The following is a 26,098-nucleotide window of genomic DNA, read 5'->3' on the forward strand; positions in this document are numbered from 1 at the left end:
TATTGCTTTTTTAAATTTTGATAATGTTATCTGTAATGCCGTTTCACACGAATGATTTTTACGAAAACCAGATTGGTATATATAGAGCAAATTGTTATCATTAATATATTTACTTAGCTGGTGATAAACCACTTTCTCCAATATCTTTTCAATGATAGGTAGTGTATTAATCGGTCTAAACTCAGCTGCCAAAATTGTATTATTAACTTTTGCAATGGGAATGATAGAACTTCTTTTTAAATCATTGGGAAAATCTCCGTATCTGAGAGAGGTATTTATTAGATTAAGAATAACATGCCCTATCACCTTATAACTACTTTTAATAATTTTAGCATTAAGTATTTCATTTAAATTACTGTTATTATTTAATCCTTTGATTATGTTACCAAGGTCCTGCAAACTAATGAGGGAAAATTCATGAAAATGACATTGAGCTCGGACCGTTTTTAATGAAGAAATATCTTGTTTACATTTTATACTCCGATTCAACTCTAAAATACTCGTTACAAAATATGTATTAAAATTATTAGCTATTGCTATGTCATCGGTGTACGTTTCAATCTTGTCATTCCTTTCAAATCTAACATTATTTGGGAGATAATCATTATCTTTATTAATTATTTTCTTTAATGTTTTCCACATCATCCTGGAATCGTTTCTATGTTTATTTATATTGGACGTATAATAATGTCGTTTCTTAATTTTTAGCAGGTTTACAACTTTGTTTCGATACTGTTTATATTGTTTCCAATATTGACTAGCCTCATCACCTACTGTAATCTTAAATTTTTTATAAGCAACATCTCTAGCTTTAGATAAATTTTTAACCTCCCCATCGTACCATGGTACTGCTCTGTTTTTTATTTTTATTTTTTGTAAAGGTGCTACGTTGTTTATAATTCTCTTACATGTATAGACTAACTCTTCCAAAATCTCATTTACATTACTAGAATCAAGATTCCAAAACTGACTGCTTAACTGGTTATTCATTTTCGTCAAATTAAAAGTGTTTAATTTTCTATATATCCTGTATTCACTCCAATTATTATCATATTGACTTTGATTACATATGTTTACAGTAATAATATTATGATCAGTGATTTTTGGTATGTCATGTACTTCTACTTTTAACATTTTTTCGACATTTGTCAACACAAAATCAATTAAATTGGATGAAGTTATCGTAGTGCGTGTACATTTATCAACCAGCTGTTTTATACCATATATCCTAACAATACTTTTAAATTTATTACAGTAGAAGCTATTCTTTAAAAAACTTATATTAAAATCTCCTATTAAAATAAATCTTTGATTTTCTCCACTTAATTGATCACACCAACCCTCAAAATCTTCCAAAAATTTAGCATCCGACCCACTTGGAGAGTGGTACAAGCAACCAATTAGCCACTTTCCCGACGGTAGAAATACCATAACAATTTTGCACCAGTAATTATTATCTAATACCAAAGTTTTATAATGCGAGAAAGATATTGTTCTCTTTATATCGTTATACGTTTATAACGTTATACGTTATAATTTGGATGTGGCAAACGTCGTGGAAAACGTATTGCATCCTCACGTGCATTGCGCCGGCACTCTCCATAAATTATGAGCATTTCGGCATACTCTGCAGCTGTATACATGATTTCAATACGAAGTTTGAGAATTTCGAATCAAATTATAACTTGACGTTGTCAAAATCTTCACAGTTGCCCAAACATTTACTTGAAATTCCATACCATTCTTACTAGAATTATGTTGCTAGGCAATTCAAACCTTTGGTTAAATTTACGTGAAATTAAAATTAACAGCGTCCTTCTGATTGGTCAACTTTAATTATTCATTACAAAAAATCGATTATACCCTGACCTTTTTTTCAAACGCTATTGCTTTCAGTTATCACCAAGGAAAACGCACTGTAAATTTGATCCGCAAGTTCTGGGACACCTGTATAAAAATTCCCCACATTAATTTTTTCAGATTGGTCGCAGGGCAAATATTCTTGCTTCTATGGAATCGTTTCGTCCAGTTAGAAAACGTTTTGATTGGATTTATTCACATTAGAGATAATTAGATACAAATTTTTCAAGTTTGAATCTGTCCCAAATCCCAATCAGTTTCGGTTTACACACAATCTATGACTTTGTATTGGAGTTACGAAAATGATTCTGAACTCGTTGGTTTCATCTCGTTCTCCTCAGTAATAAAACTCAATCAAATATTGGAAATTATTAGTAAATGTTAGTCAGAGATATCAATCCAAATATTTAATGAAATATCTAACTAATATTGATTTTTAAATTAAAGAAAATGAGTTAGAAAATAAAAGCGTTACGTCACTAGTGTGACTGATATGATCTTCATCACCTAACAACAGTGGCACTGCCTAACGCAAATGAAAAATGAAGAACGTAATGACTAATGAGATATTATCCAAGCAATCATAGTGAAATAAATTTTAACAAATATAAACATTGCGTGTTACAAGCAAGTAATTACTTACTCTATTTTAAGACAGTAGAGAAAATCCCTGATAATTTATTAGTTATCATAAAACAACATGATAAATTGAAAACATCTCATCATGTCATTTTATCATTAAACTACGTATTCCTCTCTCGGACGCGCTTCTTCTAAGCGTTCTTCTTCAACGTTTTAGTTGTCGAAAAAATCGCAAAAAAAGACCCTTCAAAGAAATGTTAAACATCCACAACCCCCTTATTAAGCCACATATGGCGAAAAATCACCTCAAGTTTTTTTATGGTTTGCAAGACGCAAGGTGCTCTGTCACTAGACCCCCAAGAGCTTATCCAAGATTCGAATACATTGTCCCAAATAGTTTCAAATAATAGGTACCGAGATTTACGTAAAAATGATCAAAATTGATGAACAATAAATAATAGGTACCGAGATTTACGTAAAAATGATCAAAATTGATGAACAATAAAAAAATCGATTTCCACCATTAAACTTCAAGCCTGAATACCTTTGTAGGAACTTGTGACTATATTTTTACTGGATCTAGATCTACCCAAATTAGAGAGTACTCACTTGTTCTGGGACATCTATATAAAATGTATGATGTTCAAGTAACGTTTGCGATAAGTTTTTATTCTGATAACATTAGCCAATAGCCATTTTGTGACTGAGAAAAAAATGGTGCTTTTTTGTCCGCTTGTATGTACTAAACTCAAAAATGTTGAAGAGAATTCTATAGCACGTCAAATTTCCAAGCTATGTATTTTTCATTAAAACTATCTAATAAACATGTATGTTAGATCAAGCAAGTAATGCCTAACAGTAAAAGTAACAAAACTCATGTTGCTTTTTGAAATAAAATAGCTCAGTGAGCTGTGGCAGTGACATTTCACCTTAAAAACAACGTATCTGTCATCTGTCTATTTTCAGAGTAAAAGATTGGCCCCTAAGAAAAGAATTTGTCGCAGGACAAGCTGACATAAAGAATTTATTTATCTTTAATGAATCCTAAAAAGGTTTTACAACCCCCAAATTAAGCTGGGATTAATAAAAAAAAATGTCAAGGTTTTGGATAGATAGAGTGCTGCTTTTCAATAACTTAGACAAATCTTTTCAAAACTGAGTAATGCCAAACTCAAAGAACGCATATTTGTTGGACCACAAATTAGAAAAATTGTAAAAGATCCACTATTTGAAGAAAAGTTTAATCACATTGAGTTAAGTGCTTGGAGATCTTTTAAAAACGTGACACGACTTTTTAGGCAACAAAAAAGCGGAAAATTATGAAGAAATAATACAAAAATTAATTACACATTACTGTAAAATGGAGTGTAGGATATCACTTAAAATTCACTTCCTCCACTCTCACTTAAATTGTTTTCCCAAAAATTTGGGGGCGTTAGTGACGAGCAAGGAAAGAGATTTCACAAGGATATACTAACGATGGAAAAACGGTACCAAGGGAGATGGGATCCAGCAATGATGCGGGACTCTTGCTGGTTTCTGATAAGAGAAGATAAAACTCCTTACAAAAGAATGTCAACCTTTGCCAAAAAAGTCATCGACGGCAGATTTATGTTAGAATAGAACATCGTTGAATATTGTTTTAGTTTTTTGATTGCATTAATTTTTTTGGTTGTTTAATATACAGAGTGACTGACGAAAAACCTTTGATGCTGTATCTTGCTTATTTTTTATCCGATTTGAATAAATGACACATCAAATGAAATAATTTTGAAAACACTTCAATACCAACTAAATAAAAAAAAATTCTTGCGTCCAGTTTTTGACAGATGAACTGCAGTTTTTTTTTTTCAAATAGCACTGTACCTTTTTTTTATATAGTATTGTAGAGATTTGTCTTCTGAATATAAAAATGTAAAGAACTATACCCATTCATTAAACAAAAGTCAAGAAATTAAAGAGTAAATGTACAAAATTTAAAAATCAAGTGACCAAAATAAATAAGAGAGAAGTTTGTTCTAAATGCTCGAAATGACTAAGTAAGCTCTGAATATTCATTTGTCAAAACAGTTTGATAATACAGGGCGAAATTTAAAATAATAAAAAAAAAGGGTATATTCTGTCTCGTGATTCGGAAGTCACGTTAAGCCATTGGTCCCGGTCTATTGAGTTGGTCATCATGCCCCTCATAGATTTGTAAACCAGTCCTAGACTGTAACAAATTTTTTTTTTTTTATAATGTTGCTGTGGAAGAAAATTTCCAAAGACGATTTACCTAATGTGTTAATGTGTGGTGTGGCATTTTTGGAGATAGCATGGACTAGTGGGTTTCTTTTTTAGGACGAGTGGGTCCCTTTTTTATTGATAGCAGTCTCAATCAAACAAAATATCATATTATTTATTATGAAACGAAATAAGCAACTTTCTGGATGAGATACCATCAGCAGTGGTGAATAGTGCATAATGCACACATGGATTTTGTATTTTTAAATCATTTAAATAATTTTGGTGAACGATGAATGGGTGCTCATGGAGCTATTCGATGGCCCGCTAGATAGAGAGACAATGTTTATTTGACCCCACCAGGTACCCAAAAAGAGTTAAGAAAAAGTGCGAGTATGTCAGGAAAAACCCCGAAATTTTTAATTTTTCTCAATTAAAATACATTTTTTGTTTTTTATTTTAATGTAAGAATATTCAGAAGAAGATTCTTTATAAGAACGAATAAAAAAATATATAGTGTAATTTGAAAAAAAAAAGTTGGCTATCGTCTCTCAAAAAATAGATGTCAAAAAAAATATCGAATAGAATAATAATGAAGTGTTTTTCGAACTATTTCATTTGATGTGTCATTTATTCAAATCGGATAAAGAATAAGTAAGATACAGTGTCAAAGGTTTTTCGTCAGTCACCCTGTATTTTTTAATAAATGAGATGTTTTACGATTACCTACCTAAATACAAAAAAATTATTAGCCTGTAACTCAAAATTTGTACGTGATGAAGAATTTTCGTTATGAAATTTGTAATTAGAAGGGATGATACACCCTAATGCACCTATTACCAAATCAGTCACAATTTTTTTTTTCAATTTGTTGGCTAGTGTAATCGATAAACTGTTTAGAAGTCGAATCTGTCGTAGCAGAAAATCGACGCCATTAGCTTGCTCATAAGAGACAAATTCTTTCAAAGATTTTTCCAATGTTACAAAACTAAAAATTCATTTTTTAGTTGTGCTCATCTTGTGCTCTAACAATGATCAATTACTATGCTACAAAGGTCGATATCTTGACTATTAGAATTAATGTTTTTCAAGTAGGTATCCCAAAATTGCAGAAATGTGGGACCGACTGAACAATTCTCTCGGTGCCAGGTTCTTGGGAAATATAAATAATATTATATTGGCATATTTGTCAATGTGGACAAACTTCAAAGTCCGAGAGTAAATGATAACCAGAAAAGAAACAGGATAAACTATTTTATCACCGTCATTCGTTTACTCAATCATTGAACTCTATTAAAGTCCTCAAATTTCTATTTTCTTAAATAAAGCTACACATTTTTGATCAAGAATCGAGAATCGTCTCACTAGAAGAACTATTACAAATTGAAGCCGACACTATTTGTTATCGACGAAAAACTACGTACACACTTACAGATAAGAAGATATTATTACATATTATTAGTCTTCCATCAGTTCCCAATATTTATTTGCCATAAACAGTGTGTTCTGCATGGTTGTGCTCCCAAGTTCAGTGCTGAATTACAATGACGAGCAATCTATTAAAAATTGGATTTATCGGAGGTGGGAAAATGGCTCAAGCCATGGCCAAAGGATTCATTTCGGCAGGTCAGTCACACACACGCGACAAAACTCTTTTTAAAAATTCTCTCAGGTCTGGCCAAGGGTGAGACGATGATTTCGAGCTGCCATCCCTCAGACGTGGCATCAGCGAAGGCCTTTAAGGTACCAAAACGTTTTTTCCATCGTATCAAATCAGTTGTACACAAATGTGAATGGCGAAAAGGGGTTATCGAATATTGGGCGCCAAGAGCAATGTTTATCTTATCTAGAACAGGTGATAGAAGCTCGTAACAACAAATGGAAAAAAATACGAGTCTTTGAAATTTGTTGTTGTTGTTGTTGTTGTTGTTGTTGTTTTGGGTTGATGCTGTAGCAAATGGCAAAAAATATTTTGGAAATCTGTTTGCTGGTTGTTGTGAAATGATTTTATTTGATGGGTCAGTTCTGTTGAGTATTTTTATGTCAGGATCTGGGAGCGGAGTCTCTCGTCGAGAACGTCCCCGTGGTGGAAAAATCCGACGTGATCATCGTTTCGGTGAAGCCTTCCGTGGTCCCCATCGCGTTGGGCGACATCAAAAACTCCCCCGACATCAAAGCCGACAAATTATTCTTATCGATAGCGATGGGGGTGACAATCAAGCAGCTGGAACAGGTGAGGACCAGCCCTGCGTCAGCCCAAACCCATAAATTTGTTTCAGTACTTGCCGAAAGAGTGTCGAGTGGTGCGGGTGATGCCTAACATCCCCGCCCTCGTACGAAGCGGGGCTTCCGTCTTCGTAACCGGGAGCAAAGCCACCGACCGCGACGCCCAACTCACAAAGAAACTCCTGAAATCGGTGGGGACCTGCGAGCAAGTGACTGAAAATCTGTTGGACGCCATCACGGCCCTGAGCGGCTCCGGCCCCGCATATGTAATGGCCCCCTTCGGTGATCGATTCGTCTGAAAAATGATTTCTTTCAGATTTATATCCTGATAGAGTCGCTGGCCGACGGCGGCGTAAAAATGGGACTTCCCCGCGATCTGGCATACAGATTGGCCTCGCAGACGGTTCTGGGGGCGGCGCAGATGGTCAGAGACACCAACGTCCACCCCGGGGTCCTGAAGGACGACGTGACGTCGGCGGCGGGGTCCACCGCAGCCGGTCTGCACGTTCTGGAGCAGAAAGGTGAGCCGCATTTTGCAGCGGGAGTAAAAGTGCTTGAGTGATTTACGGCTTCATTAAGTTGGCGTGCGTGCGTTATGATTTATTCGATGGCGGTGGTGAGTTCGAAAATAGTCCGGGCCTGGATGGAGTGGCAGATTGTTGTGGTTTTTATGAAATGTGGCCCTGTTGGAACCGCAGCACACACGGACCCGCCGCCGCAACGCGTTCTAATTAATACTTCCCTATTTAAAGGCTTTAGCTTTTGGAAATTACTTTGCGGGGGCGGTTGGCTTCAAAGTGCAAATTTACAGCGCCTAATCTGGAAAGAATTGAAGGGGAAATTGGCCCAGCAATTTCATTTCAGTTGTTGTGCGCGTTTTAAGGAGGGGATCGTAAACACAACAACATACAAGTCAAATTAAAAGAGACATTTTGTCTCAGTCCTCTGAAATTTCTTATGCAGAATATTCTGTAAAATAATTTGTGTTTGGAAACATATCTGTCCAAGTGTCAAATATCGAAAACGTCAAATGAGATGGTGTAAACATGAAATCAGAAATACCAACCCAATTCCATTAAAATAAAAGTCACTATGAGTAGATAATTATTTTATATTTTTTAAAATTAAATTAATGAAGCCGAAATACAAGACTTTTCACAAGACATTTTGTCGAACTCGTTCATTCAGAGCACTCCTCACTGCGCTCGTCGTGCCCTAATTTCCCTAACCCCTCTCGTTTACAATAGACTATCTTGTGCAACTCGTATAACAATAGGTATGTGTACTATTATACCAAGTGACTTTTTTGTTAGGTTGACGACACATTTTGAGCCTTATGTTGGCATACCCGATTTTCCAATTCAATACGTCAAACTAAAAGTCAAATAAAACAAAGTTGGCATATGATTCATATCAGCCTTTATTTTTAAATTGTTTTTACTACTGAAACGTTGGATTTTCTTTTCAAGGTCAAATAATTTAATTTTTTGGTTCTGTAATTACGTTTTGTAAATAGTGACATGCAGCTCATCAACATAATGCGATTTAGCAATGCTCAATCTAACGTGAACGGTGTTTACCTGCATGTCACTATTTACAAGACATATACTCAATTTCATATAAATGTGCATCTAAGCAAGCCATGAAAATCTGATTTTCTGTTGGTATTAAAGCTAAAGCTAGTGACTTTGACTTTCAAAGTTGCTTGCTCTGCGCGAACCCGATTTGACTAATTTTTCAGTTTTTGTCCATTTTAACATTGCTGATTTCAAAAGTAATGTTACGTCTTTTTAGTGATTAAATTAAAGTAATTCTTATTTGTTTTTGTCTTTGTATTTTTACCAAGTAAAGATTTATTAGACATGACCTTCATAAACGTGACTTTTGTAATGTAACTAAATTAAAGGTGCTTTTACTCATGCACAGCTCACTTGATGAACATTTATATGAAATCAACTATACTCGTAATTACAGAGCTAAAAAATTAAATTATTTGACCTTGAAAAGGAAAATCCAACGTGAATGGGCTTTATGTATTATCATTCACCATGTACAATTGCGGACACGGAATCTTGGCCACAACTGACATTTAACTGACAAATATGTGTGAACTGGCCTTTATTGAATATAATCCAACTTTTGACTCGATAATGCCATTTGCCTGCTTTTTCGATGTCACAAGAAAAACTTCAAAGTGATTTTTAATAACTGTCATTCATTAATGACACTAATGATTGGTTTAAATAATTTTTTTTAGAAATGTCTAAAAAATGTTGGCCAAGATTCCGTGTCCAGAATAGTACATAGTAGAGCGTTTCTGTGGTTGAACTTCCCTATTATTTTCAAAGTGGAAGGATGTACAGCGTGGTGAATAATGAATTGGATAATTTATTAATTGCATATTTTCACTTCAAATTTTCAGAAGTTTTGAATGAAAGATGAATAAAACTAATTGTAAATGTTTTCGGATTACAGGTTTCCGTGCAGCAGTGATCAGTGCAATCGAAGCCGCTACCGAGAGATGTCGCGAGGTTACCCAATCCTCGCCTACTAAATAGTTTGAAAGTGCGAAAGTCTCTCTCAATCGTAGATCATTCTTAATTTTATTCCATAGGTAAACTACAGATAATATATTAACTGCAATAAATAAACGAAACTCGTCAGCTCGTAATTTTCCTGCAAGACAACTCTGACAACTCTACGAGTTTCGGTAGCAACTTATCATTCCGCAGTTTGTCCTGCCTCCAAAAAATATATCACATCCGAATCAAGTCGCTTTGACTTTCGTTTCTCCTTCATTATTTATGCGACATATTCACGGCATCGCGGAAAAGCCGCCGATAAATCAAAGAGAAAAAAAGAAAATAAAAGCGGAACGGTCGATCGGCGCCCCAAAGTGAAGTTTTGACAGTTTTTCTGGGCCAATGCGGCCCTGGACCGGAAACAGGTGCACAAATTAATAACGGTTTGGCAACAAGAAATCGCTCGATCACGTCGTGATTCAGAGGATCAAGGCGGCCGGTGTCGATTTCTCAATATTTGTTGAGCGGACCTTGTAGTTATGCACTGATAAATTCAACAGCTGATTTTGACGTCTGAACATATGATTTATGACATAATTGTGTCTAATTGTCTGGCGAGATCGGCGTTGGGGACGGCGTTTCGGGGGCGGTCGGGCGGCGTGGACGCCGGGGTGGGCACAATAAGAAAATTTCCCATTAAAAAACGTCAATTTTTCACATTACGGCCCGAGTTGTGAGGTGCGATTGCGCAATGCAATTTCCCCAGTCAGCTGAGTTCATTGTCAAAGTGTATCGAACGGACACCGGTTGTCACTTCTCTAATGTAACTGTTCGCCTCCGTTTATTTTCCAGTGATTTCCGGTGCAAACACGCGATTCGCAGTGCCACAGAACCGGCCCAGCCACCCCCGCCCGCCGACCAGCTGTCTCCGGTGAGTTGCCCCCGAAAAGCGGCGATTTTCATTTAAATTTGTGAGGTTAAGAGTCTTTGTCTCGGTGTGCGCATGCTAGCTCGTAGGAATATTCCATCGAACTTGTCAGTTTCACCGTAAAAAGCCGGCCGGTTTGTTTCTTTCTTCATGCCATCTCTTACTTTATTTTTCACGACTGCCCACTCGATATTCTAATCGATCGAATTCGGCCGTTTATCGTTTGCCGTTTGTTCTTTGTGGTTTTTCGTTCTGTCAATCTTCCAAAAGCCACTTGATAGGTGAGTGATCCAGTTCAATCTTTTGCTCTGTCAGCTTTCAAAATTTGCATTTTCGAAAAAACCGCACGATACATCGACCAGTTGACAGGTGAGGGCGCCACATTTAAAATTTTCTAATTTGAAAAAAAATTCTTCAGTTTATTTCGGGGCACGAGAACGACCCTCACCGGTCACACTTGTCACACTTATATTTCGGTGCATTTAGGCTCGATTCGTGATCGAATGCACGAGTTTTGGAAGCTTCCAACATACCGGGTGTGCTTGAAATTTTTTCAGTTCCAATTACAGAAGATACCTTAACCTTCACAGCACTCGCACTCTTCTTAACTGTTATAAAGTGTAACTTTATCCTCCGAAAGTTTATCACATCCGCTCCATACACTGGGTGTGCTTGAAAATTTTCGTTTTTACTACTTTCTCACTTTTGTACTACTGAAGATCGCGAAAACAAACCTCACGCTGTACTCCAGTGCATTCGTAATTTCCATTCGCACGAATTGGAAGTTTTTTACTTGTACTCCCATAACCGCGTGTTAATTTTTCCAAATTTAAATTTTCATAATCAATTTTTTTAGTGACCCTCCCTCACTGGTCACACTTATCTCGATGCATTTAGACTTAAATCGAACCCAGACGGTTTCTGGAAATTTCCCATATACCGGGTGTGCTTGAAATTTTTTGAGTTGAATTTGTCTAATTACTAAAACAATCTTAACCTCCACAGCCACAGTTCACTTCTCTTGAAAATTGTAAAATGTAGCTTTATCGTCAAATTAACTCTTTGGAAGTTTATCACTTCCACATCATATACTGGGTGTGCTTGAAAATCTCTTTTGTGGTAGAAAGTTACGACAACAACCCCCAACACTGCACTCGAGTGCATTCGTAAACCTCATCTGTGTTCTTCGTTTTGACCCCAGATACCGAGTGTTCATTTTTACCTTCCCCGGTCGCAAGTTGCATCCGAATGCACTCGATGCAGTTGTGGCGCTTCCTGGAAATTTCCGCTTCCCTTTATATACCCGGTGTTTGATTTTTTTCGTTTCGGCGAAAAGCTATTTCTGTCGCATTTCTGTTCCTCGTTCTGCATTATTAATCGGAATTATTTCCGTTCCGTAAGAAGTTAAGTTCGATCGTAAAAGTTAATTAAGTATTCATGTTATCGGAAACGAAGTGAAACACACTTGATATTTTTATTTTTACGACTCGAGAATTAACTGTACTTCTTGGGTACGATACACATCAGCGTCAATCGTCGACCAGGCAGACAACAGGTTTTCGCAAATCAAATACCTCATGTCTAACAATCATTGTTTCTAAATATGTACACGATATGTGACTGAAATTTTATCGAAATCTTGTAAAAACCTGTCGCATTAGCGATTTCGTGTTTTTACATGTCCAGTTTGTTCATTCCGATCACGTAGGCTCCGCGAAGTATCATTGAACCTGTGTATTTTAAGAAATTTTACAAAAAACCAAGAGACTTACTTAATTTTTTTACCGTAATCATATTCGAATCCCCAGAGATGCCCCTTTTTTATCTTTTTTTAGAGAAGTTATTTTTAGAGTGTTATTGCTTTTTATTTTTTGAGTTGAGAAATGGGCATTTCTAAACGATTCTTTTATTAGTGTCTTAAGTGAACGTTTATGGCTTCGTAAATCAAAATTTTTAATTGATTCTTTACAACATCCCACTTTTTTCCGACACGAAAAAACGGAATTGACGGAACGAGGTGACTTTATAGTTATAAATAGTTGTTGCATGGGTTGCATTTTTTGCATTTTACAACGGGCGATTAGAAATTTATGTCCGTGCGAACAAATGTGGCAACTACAGGGTTGTCAACGGAGTTGTTTTCGTTTTGTGCGGAACTCAATCGGGCATCCGTCCATGAAGCTAATTATTGATGACACGATAATTATCAAGGTCGATACGTTTTCAAGTTGATGATTACTCTTTTCAGTGTTGTCTTTTTCAGTTCGGTAATAATCAGTTTCGTTCAACTCTGAACTTGTACGTGTCACGCCCACTTAGCATTATCGTTGGTTTATGAAATGGACATGCGATTTATGAACCGGAACAGATCCTGTAATTTTAAATGTGTTTTTGATTCGTACATCACAAGCTGTCGCAATTCTGTTGTACATTTTGTACGACAGCACGGAAGTACGACGGTGATTGTCAAAATTGTACTGATTTTGGAAAATTTTCAAAATTTGGTAAAATGTGATATATTGACTTATAGATGGTTCATATGCGACTGAGAAGTACACATCATCTTGTACCACAGTACTTTGGAAGTAATGTGAATTCACTGATAAGGTTCTTGCGTTTTTTGTATTTTATCGTGTCACACTATAGTTCTTGAATGTCTGAAGATTTTTTCAAAAAGTTGGCTGAATTTTGTAAGAGATACATTTTTGAAAATCTGAATCCAGAAACAACGGCACTGGTGAAAAATGAGGTAGACGTCCCATTTTTACATTTTGGATTAAAGGCAGGCACCATTGTATCGGGTGTTCATTTAAATTTCTTCGCAAAGTAGGCGTTGAAGAGTCGATTGTGAACCCATCACGGATCAGTTGTTTAAATCTAACCTCACTTCTTGCGTTTCTTTTAATTTTTACTCTGCAGACTGACAAGTGGTGCGTTCACAATCAACTCTTCAATGCCAACTTTGAGGATAAATTTAAATGAACATCCGATACAATTGAAATGAGGGTGAAGCTTATTTTTTGGTCTAGCATAAAAGATCAAATAACTTGATGGGATGATTTTTTACGTCATTTTGTGAACATCGTAAGGAAAGATTTTTACCAGTTGGCAAATTTTAAACATGGTGAAGTATCAGATCACTGAAATGTCTTCAATCTTGATGTTAAATTTAGAAAAAAAGAATGAATGTCGTAACTGCTCTACTATCAGATGGTTAAACATTGGCTCATTTGCTATTGTTATTACTATTGTTTGTTTTATAGCATAAATAAGTGTGTTTGCTGCTTGCACAGACTTATGAAGCAAAATTATGTAAACAATTAACAAACATTATTTATTTGTAATTATTTGTTTGAACAAATTACAAAGCGCTTTTCCTAATGTTTTATGTGAGGTTGGGAGGGAGGTCTAGAGGCACCGGTAGAGGAAGAATTTTGGGAAAAAATAGCCTGCACTCATAGAATTGCCGCACTGGCTTACAGCTTGTGAAAAATGTGCTGCTTTACGCACTTGTTGCGTAAACTAGTGAGTAAAAGTAAAAACTTCAAATTGACATTTCTGGAAAATCTGTCAAAAAGTAACGTTTTCAGTAATTTGTAATACATTTAACATAAAATCACAATTTACTTATACATTATGTATTTATTTATTGAAACTGATTCTAGATATTTTCTTTGATTCCCAGTGTTGTTGCCAACAAAGAAAATCATTTTAACGTTTTTTACTGGCTTGAAAAATAAGCCGAAAATAAAATTTATTTTCTCCCTAAATTTCTTGGTAAAAATCCAAGGATGCCGCTTTAGTGTCTTGGAGGATATCTTGGATTTCCTCGGAATCGCTTCATGGGTCCATTCTTCAAAAAGTCGTAAAAACGAGACAACCTGAGAGGATAAACGTTTATGAAACGCAATCTCGATAACGGCAATTGTGCTTACTCTGACGCTCTGATTTGAGAAAGTTTAGTTTAAATTTTAAGGGTATTTCAACGTAAATTTTAAGGGTTAAAGTGTCATTTTCTTTCTTGAGTTAAATTTCACTTCACATTGCATTTTACTATTGTTTTCTTTTCAAGTGATGTGTTTTTTTCCTAATCAGTAGTCACCTTTGTGATATGTTTATGGCTTTGAAAAACAAAGGAGAAAAAAAACGAATAAATACAGTTTTCTAAGAACAGAACAAAACATTGTATAGTCCACATGGGTAGTCACTCAGATAAAAGATATTTACATTTTAACATAAAACATATCACAACTTCCGGAGTTCGGAGTAATCGACATTACTATAATTGCTCTTAATAAAAATGGAATTTATCCATTGTCGGTTCTCAGAAATCGAATTGTGGAATTTTTGTCAGGAATAGAATGAAAAATCAAAATGAGAAAGTTGCTGGAAATTTTATGAAACTGTTGCAAATTTCCTACCTCGTCCACGTCTTTAATACTTTGTTGTTGTTGTTGTGAATTAATTATACAATTCTGTGATTTGCAGTCTCGCCGCCTTTTAATTTCTGTTATTTGTTAAGGTGATATAAGCACATTTTCTTTCATAACGCACGATAGTCGCATTCGAGTTAACGATATAGAACGAGCCGCATTTCAATTTAAATAATTGTAAGTCATATAATATGAGGAAACGTAATTTTCCATTTTAATAACAGTAATCTTCATCACTTCAAAAAACAATTACGCCGAATGGCTCGATAGTCACCGTTGTCGTCCTGGCCGTTTCCGGGATTTATAATTTTTTAATCACCACCAACGCCTCATTCCGATTTCTTGTCTTCCCTACGAATTCACTTTCGCTTCGGATTTTCCCGCAACCGCCAATTTTCGAATCATAACGAATCACAACCGATCATTAAGAACCATCGAAATCGGGCGGTGTTTGACAAGCGTGCCGATATTCAAAATAAAAATGTTGGTTGTAATTACAGCGTTGACGTGTAGAAAGTGTCTGATTTTCGAGTGATTTTTTTTTTAATAGGAGCGTGTGAATCGATTTGGGAGCGAGAGTGTAAATTTTCGAAATTAATCTGTTAATGCGTGGGTCCGTTTGAAAAATTGGATAATTAAATTAATTGATTGAATTCGTGCAGCGATTAATAAATATTCTTGTCTATCGCGCAACAGTGAAAAATGGTCCCGGCACGGCTTACGCAACTTGCGATTAATCGAATAGGAAGTGAGAGATGTAAATGCCGACTGCGAAATTCGCGAATCCGAATTATTTTCTTTAATCTAGGTGGGTCGCACCTAAAGTTTCTGCAATCCGAGAACACAACGTATGTTTGTTTAAAAAAAATTCCGAAGTAGAATTCAGTGCAAATTATAATGGTGATGCATCCACAAAACAAGAATCATTTGTTTCACAGTCTGTTTAAAAGGTGGATCGATACCTCAAGATGAAAACCTGAACTTTTATCGAGTTGTGCAGTAATAACCACGCATTTACATTAGTTATTTATGCAATATTTGTATAATGCACAAGTTTTATTACAAGTGGGAAGTGTGCACACATGACCGCAGCGAATGTTGTAACCCCATGCGTCAAAAGTGGTTTACACACAAGTTACAATCATACAGATAAGTTGATTCCTGATAGTTTTATCTAAAAATAAAAATAACAATTCCAAAAAAAAAATATATTTTTCTTTCTATCCCTTCCCTTTTCTTTTTCCATTCTCTCTCCATCCTTTTCCATATTTCTTTCATCCACCCTATCTCCCTTCATTCTGTAATTCTCCCCGTTCTTTTCTCTCCCTTTCTCTCATTTCGCTACATCCATTCCACACGGGCTCACCTTCTTTCGTCTCCTTCTCGCCATCATATTTCTTTCTTTTGCACTCTCTCCCCCAGGTACTCCGAAATTTTCTCTGTCACCTCTCATACTCCCTGTTGTATCTGGATTCTTTGATTCTTTCCCTTCTTTCTTGCTTGTCTGTGTCTTTGTCCCTTTCACTGTGCTCTACATTCATCCATCTTCCTTTTGCTCTTTTAATCTTTCCACTTCTTCACTGACATACCCTGTCTGGTGGTATTTCTCTCTTCCCTTCCATCCACCTGACGTTTCTCCTAGCACCCTTCTCAAATATTTTTGTTGCACTTTCTCTACCTCTTCTTGTTCCTTCCTTCCTCAGATCTCTGCCCCGTACATAAATATAATCTCTATCGTGCTCCCAAACATCATCATTTTCCTCCTGAAATCACTTCCCCATTTTCTCTCTCTCATTCCCCACACACATCCCAGTGTCTTATCCGTGGCTATTTCGTTGAATGTGTAGCCCAAGTATTTGAAATCTTTGCTCGTTATATTTTCCTTCCTTCCCATTTCCACTTATTTTCTTCACTCTTTCTCTTGTTGAACACCATCACTTTCGTCTTCTCAACATTCACTTCTAGCCTTTTCTTCCTTACATATTTTCCCAGGCTTTTCATCATTTCTTTCTTCATCTAAAATCAGGTTCCCCAAACTGTTAAGTGAAATATTTTATTTTCCCTAGGAAAAAATAAAAAACAACTCCTTCTGGTTGTACAAAAGATTTCTTTAGTTACATCAAACGTCTAGTTTTGGAGTGGATAAAGATTATAGACCTGAATTGTCAATGTGCCGTTAAGTTGGCACTAGTGATAATGTTAAAAAACAATTGAAGATCTCAAACGTTGGCAAGAATTTTCCCTTTCGCTTAACATTTTTGCAATGATTTTTGTAAACAAAATTTGCACACAATCCTCTTCTATGTCTAATTGTTTATTAATAACTTCTTGGATTGATGCTATAAAACACTTCTATGAGCAAACAAATTATTAGTAAAGGTCTCGTAACCTCTTTCACATTTTGACACACATGACATTTTTGTTACTATAGTCGTTTTCAGTGACATCCGTGCTGTCACAATGACAGTATGTTGGTATTACTTGCTGTTTCAGTTTAGTAATTTTGAATTTCCTAACTTGGCAATTTAGCTCGACGCGGCAAATTGATAAATTCAAATTATATTACTTTGCCATAACCTCAATTTTTTGTTTGACATTTTTTTAACTAGGATTTGCTTATACTCTGAATCCTGGTTATGAATTTGTGTGTACAATCTGCACCAACATATTAAAAATGACACTGACAGCACGGATGTCATTGAAAACGACTTTAAATACCTAGATTATGATTACACTCTCAGCAAAAATAATATATTGAATAAACGGTAGAGTCCTTAAATTTTGGTCGTCCTCGAATTTGACAGTTCAGATATAGTGTTGGCAGGTTGTAGTCGCAATAAACCCACGATAGAAATTTCAAAAGGTGAAAAATATATTGTTTAAATCTTGAAAATTACGTAAAATCTAGGTGATACTGTTCGCTTCGACATAAATATCAAATTAAATTTATTATAAACTGTCGGAATCGTAATTCTAACCTCAATCTGCTCGCGCCAATGTGAAACTTTGTCAACGTCGCGAAATCTCCTGTTTGGATTCATTTGTTGTTTTTGCATTTCACTATTTTTTCTCTTGCAAATCTTCCATCACGCCGAAATTGTTCACACACACTTAATTTTTTACGACTTGACGTCATTAGCAACCAACCCAAACACATTCAAAAGACTTCGGGACTGTCAAATCTGATTCTAAATAAAATGTTTGCTTTGACTGTACTTGGTGATAAAATTTTCTCTCTAGAGTGTACTTGCGTCAAATCAACTAACAAAATAAATTTAGGTTATGTTCGGATTTTAAACCCCTTTAAAGCGAAGTACTGTAACATAATAACAAAAATAAAACACAATCATTTGTTGGGACCCTCTGCCCTCGTGCTAATAAAACCACCCTAATTGGTTTTGAAAGTTTTGAATTAACTAACTCACCAACTAAAATGATGTTTTTGACAGTTAATTTACTACACTCGCAGTCATGCAGTGTTGCCATATCTGGTCACATTATTTGTAATTTTTCATTTGATAACTTCAATATTTAAAAAAAATCAATCACGAGTCCGCCACGATCTGTCTAAACACAAATAATATGTTTGTGTGATATTTTTTTTGTAGGAATTTTCGTAATCCCGTCGAACGTTTGACGTTGGTGTTGCGAAGAAATTTTAATTGGGTATTTTTATGGGAGAAGAGATAGATTGAGGCGCATTCCGTGCCAATCTTATTTATAGTTTGGTGTTGGAATAATTGGTGAAAAAAATATGTTGTTAAAAATTCGGTTGCGTAAACAGCTTTTAGTACATTTCACAAGTATACGAAAATATGCTAATCGCTAATGTAGTTAGCAGTTGACGGACAAAGTAACGAAAGTGTGAAACCGTCGAAGAGCGTCGTGTTTAGCAACGTGCCATAAATTATCGTTGTCGTCGTTGAACGGGTAGTTAATAGAATTTTTCCAATTTTAGTAGCGTTATTGTCCAATAAACAAGAAATTTCGCAAGCGTAACGGCGGCCTTACAAGATCCTCCGACAATAATGCATGCAAACCGAGTCCTCCGCACCATTTACATCGAAACGTGCTAAATTCTACTTAACCCGAATTTATGTTTTCATTATTTGCTATCCCCCGTGTAAAATGTATTGTGTTAATTATTTGATAGGGCGATCCATTAGGGCCGGCCCGAACGGGGGATCCCACCAGGAAGGCTTCCCAGCACACGTCTTCCGTAATTAATTTGCGGCAAAAATTCTCGCGGTTGCAATACAACAATTAACGCGAGAGCCCCACCATCCGTCTGTTCCGGCATTCCGGGCGCATCGATCCGGGCCGCAGATTCCGGAGGAACGGCCGAAATTAATTATTAAACGGTCGTCACAATGACGAATCATTCAGGAATTAAATCGACTTTCCCCGTCGCGTCGTCCCGGCCAAACTGGACGATTACGTTTTTATTTCCCCTCGATCGGTGCCGTAAATCCATCGCCATCTTTCCCTTGATAATTTCATTTTATCCGAGTGGCAATTTTCTCTCAAACTGGAACACTTTCTTCTATTTCCTTCCGAGTAATTTTTTCAATTATGTCCCATACATAAGCACGATAAATCGATTCCGAGCTCCCCGGACGGGCGAAAGTCGAAAATCATCCCCGACGCCGCCGACAAATAATTTATTTTTTTTGTGAGTGTTCTGTTTGCTCCCTTATCGATTGCGGCTGCCAACCGCACGTGAATTCTTGAAGGGGTGCAAATCGAACCGTAATAACAACAACAATCAAAATAATGATGATGATAATTGCTCTAAAAAATTAGAAACGTCAAATTGTAGATTTTTATTTTGATGTTGATTGTTTTTCTAATTGCGGACACTGGAAAAAATATTTTATGTAACGAGTGCGTAAATCAGTATTTTTTGCACTCACGCGATTGCCGCACCGTCTACAGTTGTTGGTCAAGCTTCCCATGCGTGAGAAAAGTACTCCTTTACGTACTTGTTGAATGTGTCAAGTATTTCTTCTGAAATTCTTTTTGTATCTTCTTTATTTCAATAACAATTTGAGCGAAACTTAGTTAAAACTGCACAAGGTTTTCCAAATGTGAAGTATTTTATTTTACACTAGGAAAAAATAAGAAACACCTTCTTTAGTGGTGGTCTAGTTTTTGAGTACTTTGCACTCATGGGATTGCCGCACTCGCCTAATTTGGTGCTCAAACTTCCTACACGTGAAAAAAGTACTGCTTTGCGCACTTGTTACAATATGAAACTGATTGTTAAAATACAGCTAGTACATATGAAGTAAGACAAGAGATAAATGAAATGGAGCATCCACAGTAAATACCCTCCGAGCAATCGGCAAATTGTTATTTCCCGTATGCTTTCGTCAATTTGCATCAATGAAATAATTGCGCTAATTATGTCAGATCTGGGATTTGCTCACTCGATATCTGTATTGCGAGCTTTTTGTTGATTTGCTTTTGAGGATATGTGCAATTAATTTATTGCCGACGATGAATTGATTTGTATTTTACACTTTAGGGCATTATCTTGCCTCCGTAATTGCCGCCTCCGCATCACAATTTTATCTCGCATTAATCCGATACGTACGTCGACGTAATCCAGGATGTAAAGGTGGAGGAATATTTAAAAAAGTCGTTCGTTTTTTGTGTCTCCTGGTCGTGGCAAGCAATTTATTCATTTGCGACTGAAAGTGAAACTCATTAAAAGTTTTCTACTAAAATGAATCGATTCGATGTGGTAAAGTATATTTCGGGGGCGCGCACGAGAGGGAAGTTTTGGGAAAACAACGGAAATAATATTAATAGGGATGCTATGAGTCGGCAAACGTGTAATGGTTCCTGTACTGTCCACTTTGTAACGAGGTTTACTGCAGCACTTTGTGTTTACTTGACGTTTATAAAGAGGCCCTTTATGTACGCTAAACTTGTCAAATTATAAAAGCCTTTGTGTTTTTGCTAACTCTGGATTTAATTATAACAAATTGTTTGTGTTGACAGAAGTCTGGCGGGGGAAATGTGGAGGCAGCAATTCTGGCGGTTTCGATTTTGGTGAAGTTAATTATTGTAATCCACAACGGAAAATATTGGTTTTGTAAAATTTCAATACAACTTCTTAAACAAATAAACTTCTCCAAAGATGATTTGTTTTATTTTTCATTGTCAATCAGTAAGTGGGAAAATGCAGATGTTTTTATGATTGATAGAGATCTTAGATTTTCTCATGGGCTATGAGTCATATCTGCGACTCAAGTAGGCGCTACAAACCGGCCGGAAAACATCGTCATTGGTTACGTTAGCTTCGTCTCTCTCTCGTCTATTTGTATCTATTTGAATTTGAAAGTAGTCGAAGTTTTCACTTTTCATTTACAGATTTTTCACTGGTTTACCGCTCCGCCTTCGCGCAGATATTTCCAAGGTCACAACCCATGAGAGAATCCAACATCTCTACTAAGAATTTTGAAAGAATTTCATTTTCAAAAATACTCAATTTGGAAGCTGGAACATGTAGAAAATAAAAATTCTGAATAAATATTCAAAACATAATTTCTCTCTAATGTTGAGTGTCATTTTGTTTATTTTCTATTTAAGTCTGCACAAAAAAATATATCAAAATACATATATTCTCCTATACTACTATACTACTATACTTTGACCCTTCTGTCAGGACGAAGTATTTTTATCAAAATGTTGGTCATTCTTCACTTTAGCTACTTCTGGAATTTTCCCGTTTTTTTTGGCTAGACAGCCTCAAGGCGTCCTCCTACATCGTTTTCCACCACTCAAACCTTGTGCAAATGAATTTTCCTTTAGTTATACTAGGACATTGCCGCGACCTTGAAACACAACAAGAGAGAAAAAAAAGTTTTGATTGGTGGGAAACGATCTAGGAGGAGGCCCTGAGGCTGTCTAGCCAGAAAAAACGCGAAAATTCCAGAAGTAGTTAAAGTGAACAATTACCAAAATGTTTTACGTCGTCCCCAGCAAATATAGCCGCGAAAACAAATGTCACAATGTCTCTTTCGTTCAGAATTAATCTGCGGCTGATTGCGCTGACGTTGAAGAGGTAAAAGCAGGTTTGAAAGTTTAAAAATAAATTCCAATCCGACTTTGCAAGAGATAATCAAAGTTTTCTGGTATTTCCTCGGAGCAGTTGCTTCTCCTATTGTTACTTAAAATTTACGACAAACATCAGTCAGTGCAACTGTCTCGGATTCTCTCTTATTTCTCACTTGAGAACTCCTATTTGGGAAATTTTACTCCTGGCAATGAATCGTCTCGTATTACTCCTTGCATGAGGATTCTATTTAAGCGCACTTGTCTCTTCGCTTTCACCGTTCTTGTTTTGCGCTTCTCTTACAGTCTCCATTGTATTTCTTCCATTGTGCACCCTTTTGTTCCTTCGAAATATTCGCGACAGACTTCCACCGTTCTTGAAACAGGTGGTCTTATGCAACTAGTCCCATGCAAATGAACGTTAATTTATATTGCATCTGCAGCAATTGTTTCCTCTTGAATAACGTCAAATCCTTGCTCAAATAAATTGAAATGTTTCAACAGTCGCATGGAAATAAGCTTCTCTGGATTTTACTTCCCAAATGAAGCTGCGACTCTTTGAGAGGATATCGCAATGTAACCCAATTCGAGGATTGCATTAATTCAAAGGCACGATTTTTAAAAATACCAGAAAGCATGTTGGCTGAAATATGTGAAAAGTTCAGAGCTTCAGGCCAAGTTATTTTCAGCTGACAGTTCCTATAGTAAACACGGTCTCTCGAGATCATTTCAAAGTGTTTTCTTCCGAAGACCATAAAAGACGCTACGTGCTATGTAAACTTTTTTAATTAGTCGATCTGAGTGGGGGAGAGCAGGACGAGAGACGGCAAAAGGATAACGACTCGAATCGTCGATAAATATGATTGCAGGAAGCTCGAGACTTATTAAAAAAATCGCCGGGCTTATCTCTGCGTCGAGGATGGCACATCCTGTAGAGTAATGCTGTTTTCAACATGAAGGATAAAAACTCCCTCGGAGATAAGTCAACAGTTAACAGGTACTTCACGGGCGGGGCGGAATATTTTGCATTTTCCCAATTTATTCTCCCTCGCTTGGTTTTTGCAGGATCGTCGTGAGGATCTTGAGGGAGCTTAATTTCGAAATTTTGGCGGGACGAGTGTCACTTCAGCGCAAAATTGCTCGTCGACCAATTAATAAAAGCTCGCTGATATGAAACCCACACCGAGGGCGTATTTATTAAAGCGTTGCACTAAAATTTGATACCGAATTTACGGCATTGATCCTGCAGGATCACATTTCGCGTTGGTTGGGGAGATCGGCGTGGCGGTCCTTTTTCGTCTGGCTCTTATTCGAATGCAGTAAACATGTTTCGGTTGCTATTAGCGCAACACGGCCACATTATATCCGAAACTTCATTAACTCCGGCTTAACAGCGGAGTCGCTTTTTATTGCACGTCCTGTTCTTTTCTGTCCGGACTTGTTCGCATTGTTTTAAGCGATCGGCCGAGGGAAATGTCCCGAGAGTAATGAAATTATTCGAAAATAAAATCGAGGCCTGCAATGTTCGAATCACGGAACGGCGGTTCTGCGGATTTGCTCCGGGCGATATTAAATGTAGTCGACTCTCTTAACATTATCCGTTTAAGTAGGTACAGCCAAACAACGACCTGAGCAAAAGACCCGGTATAGGAGATATTGCAGAGATTTATATTACGGCGGCGTTAGTAATGGGCTAAACCGTGGATTATGGCAATAGAAATAATTTATTACTGACGCAGTTCTTTGTATGGCAACTCGTCGCAGTTTAAACCCATTTTACGCATGTGGACTTTATTACCACTAAAAGACATATTTCAGATTTAGACAGAAGAATAAAACAGGAAAATTTGCCGCCAGACCGCTTTTCTACAGGACTCTTAACGGTTTTACCAGGTCCAGCCGCATAATTCAGCTCCAACTCTATCAATTAACATTTTATGTAAATATAAGTAGTATCGATGTGGACACAAATCCATTTCCAGACGGACAAAAACACAACAAATTGTTTTTTAAATTTATTAGCTAGACTAGGCCGCGTGGTATCCAGACCTGAGTCTAATCGAGTTCGCGTGGTGGCCAAGAGAATTTTTGCATACAAGTTGGCGAAACCTTGTCCCAGGACTCATTAGAGGCCTTCCAGGGAAATGTGATACTTTTATCTGAGCCCGAGGCGGTCTCCGCCTTATTAAATTCAACGTTTTTTTGTTAATTAATTTTTTTGTTGATAATTACAGGTGGATTCTATCATTTTTCCACGTTAGGCGTGCTTAAAGCGGCTTGAACTTAATATGGCCGAGTTAATGAAATGTATCGAGAATAAATATCATAGTGGTACATTGTGGCACCTGATACTCGTTTAATATTTCTGCAAATATGGCTGGGTCTCGTTAATTAGTAACAATCGACCGGTCGATGTATTTAGTAATTGTCATTATCATTTCATAAGTTTTTATAAATGGCAGCGGAATTGCAACACTCCACGATAAATATTTATTACCGGTTGCGCACGTGATTTCGGTTTGTCTGATTATAATTTTAATCTAGACCGTCGCTTAATGTTAATAATTATTTCAGCTGTTTATATATTTTCAAAAGTGTAAATAACAAACCAGTTTGGACAATTTGGAGTAAAATGTAAATTGTTCTTATGTAACTCTAGAGTGGTATTATTTATTGCTTTTTGCCAATGATTATAATGATTATCCTAATAAGCGTACCTAAAGAAGTATATTTCGATGAAAAATATGGTAAACAAATCAGATTTTTTGCCCATTAATTTTTTTCTGGTTTTTCCTTTTTTTTTTGCTGGTTTATAGTATTTAATTATCAGTTGAAAAAAATTACCATTTAGTTACGAAAGGAGCAAAAAGAGATACACACAATACCGACATGTTTTTATATCAAATTTTATTAATATACATGTTTCTTACTTCTTTTTTTACGTTACATACTTGAATTTGTTGTAAAAAACAATTTACATGCATGTTTTTTTTTAAATTTTTATTGACTAATAAATAATCATAATCATAATAGGGAAAATGGTTGGAAGCTCTGTATGTCAAAAAGCTTGAGATTTGTTATTTCATAAAAATATGCAAAAGTAAAAAATACATTTGGTCAGTCGAAAAGTCTAATACAAATGTCGTAAGGTAGGTATTTGACAGCGCTCCAACTAATTTTCGCGCTGTAAAATATCCCTACCGTACTCTAATGTAAATAACTATTTCAAACTGTTTCTTCGCCAAACTGGTGCATTTTCCTTTTTATAACGTCTTTTCTGCTGTAATTTTTATTAGTCCTTTTCCAAAGAAAGACAAGCCATATGCCCTTTGCCCATTTTTTCCTAATTCACCATCCCCTGTTCCCTTTTTCTCAATTTTGTTTTTCGTAAACAGCGCGATCTTCCACTTTACACAGATATCTTCCGTCTCATTTGTTCCTTCAACTGCCACCCTCGTATCATTAGATGTCAATGGAAACCCCCTAAAATGTCGATAATTTCAACGACTTCAAACCGGTCGCGTTCCTCAGTTTTTCGTCATCCCTGTTCAGTCAATTTTGTTTTGTTTTTCCGCAATTCGCATCGCAATCTGCAAATCTCGATTTTCAGATCTTTTTCATCGCACTGCGGGACTGTTCGGCTGCAGTTGAAAAATGTGGACAGCACGTAATAAATTAATTTGGTGTAGGAATTTACTACAAATATTGATATTGCAACGCAAATGGAATTCGTTGTTTTGCATACAAATGAACGTAATTCACATAAAGCAGCACCAGCAGTATTGTAAAAGTATAATGGTATAATGATGGATAACGGGACAAATTGAAAGGTTTGCGCTAATGTTGTAATTTTTTTTAGCGATATCGTGATGTACAGGTGCAGTTGGGTGTGTAATCCCATTTCCATTAAGTATAACTCGCGGATTAATTTAATTCGTAATTAAATCATGTTAATTAAAACAGTCGCGGGCAGAGATGGTCGGTTTTACGTTACCATTACCCACGCGTTTGTTTTAATAGAATCTGGTACGGCAGAGCCGCATATGAAGTTACTTAAGAATTTTTCGATTAGTTCCGAAAATAAACCCTTAATTGTGAATTCTGTTTACGCGGATAAGTTTTGGCAAAGTGGAGAAACATCCATTTTGGAAGCGTTCGGTCGTCATCGTGACGTCCACAGCGAAAAAAAAAACATTTTACCGGAGAATTTACTGTGCAGGGTCGTTAACTCGATGGAATTTATTTATTTATGTATTTATTTC

The 26,098-nt window shown here is 36.3% G+C and overlaps 2 protein-coding genes across 4 annotated transcripts in view; both read left to right on the forward strand.

The window, feature by feature from the left end:
• The first annotated feature begins 5,938 nt into the window (after positions 1 to 5,938).
• P5cr-2 (Pyrroline-5-carboxylate reductase-like 2) lies at positions 5,939 to 20,923 on the forward strand. Of its 2 annotated transcripts, XR_011163063.1 has the most exons (7): positions 5,939 to 6,291; positions 6,338 to 6,408; positions 6,713 to 6,898; positions 6,945 to 7,157; positions 7,208 to 7,412; positions 9,367 to 9,505; positions 20,781 to 20,923. XR_011163063.1 is itself a non-coding variant. In XM_069062018.1 (6 exons), exons 1-6 carry the CDS (start codon positions 6,210 to 6,212, stop codon positions 9,447 to 9,449), a joined length of 840 nt encoding a protein of 279 aa, XP_068918119.1. In that variant the 5' UTR covers positions 5,939 to 6,209; the 3' UTR covers positions 9,450 to 9,554. The 2 variants fall into 2 exon arrangements, 1 of the variants encoding a protein (XP_068918119.1); XM_069062018.1 differs by lacking the exon at positions 20,781 to 20,923 and having other exon boundaries at positions 9,367 to 9,554.
• Sesn (Sestrin) overlaps positions 10,190 to 26,098 on the forward strand; it is a 291,235-nt gene continuing 275,326 nt past the window's right edge. Inside the window, exon 1 of one of the 2 annotated variants that reach the window (XM_069061994.1) lies at positions 10,190 to 10,344. The gene's annotated coding sequence lies outside the window, so the exon portion shown is untranslated. Of the gene's footprint in view, positions 10,345 to 10,475; positions 10,623 to 26,098 lie in introns of those variants that run through there. The other variant, XM_069061995.1, reaches the window with a different exon arrangement.

This window comes from Tenebrio molitor, chromosome 1 (assembly GCF_963966145.1).
Source record: "Tenebrio molitor chromosome 1, icTenMoli1.1, whole genome shotgun sequence".
NCBI classification, from domain to species: Eukaryota; Metazoa; Arthropoda; class Insecta; order Coleoptera; family Tenebrionidae; genus Tenebrio; species Tenebrio molitor.

What these genes read in the sequence shown, in the direction of transcription:
- P5cr-2 (XM_069062018.1), top strand. Translation starts at nt 6,210, where the DNA reads ATGACGAGCAATCTATTAAAAATTGGATTTATCGGAGGTGGGAAAATG. An exon ending in CATCAGCGAAGGCCTTTAAG is followed by an intron (nt 6,409 to 6,712) that starts GTACCAAAACGT and finishes TTTTTATGTCAG; the next exon opens with GATCTGGGAGCGGAGTCTCT. An exon ending in GCGGCTCCGGCCCCGCATAT is followed by an intron (nt 7,158 to 7,207) that starts GTAATGGCCCCC and finishes GATTTCTTTCAG; the next exon opens with ATTTATATCCTGATAGAGTC.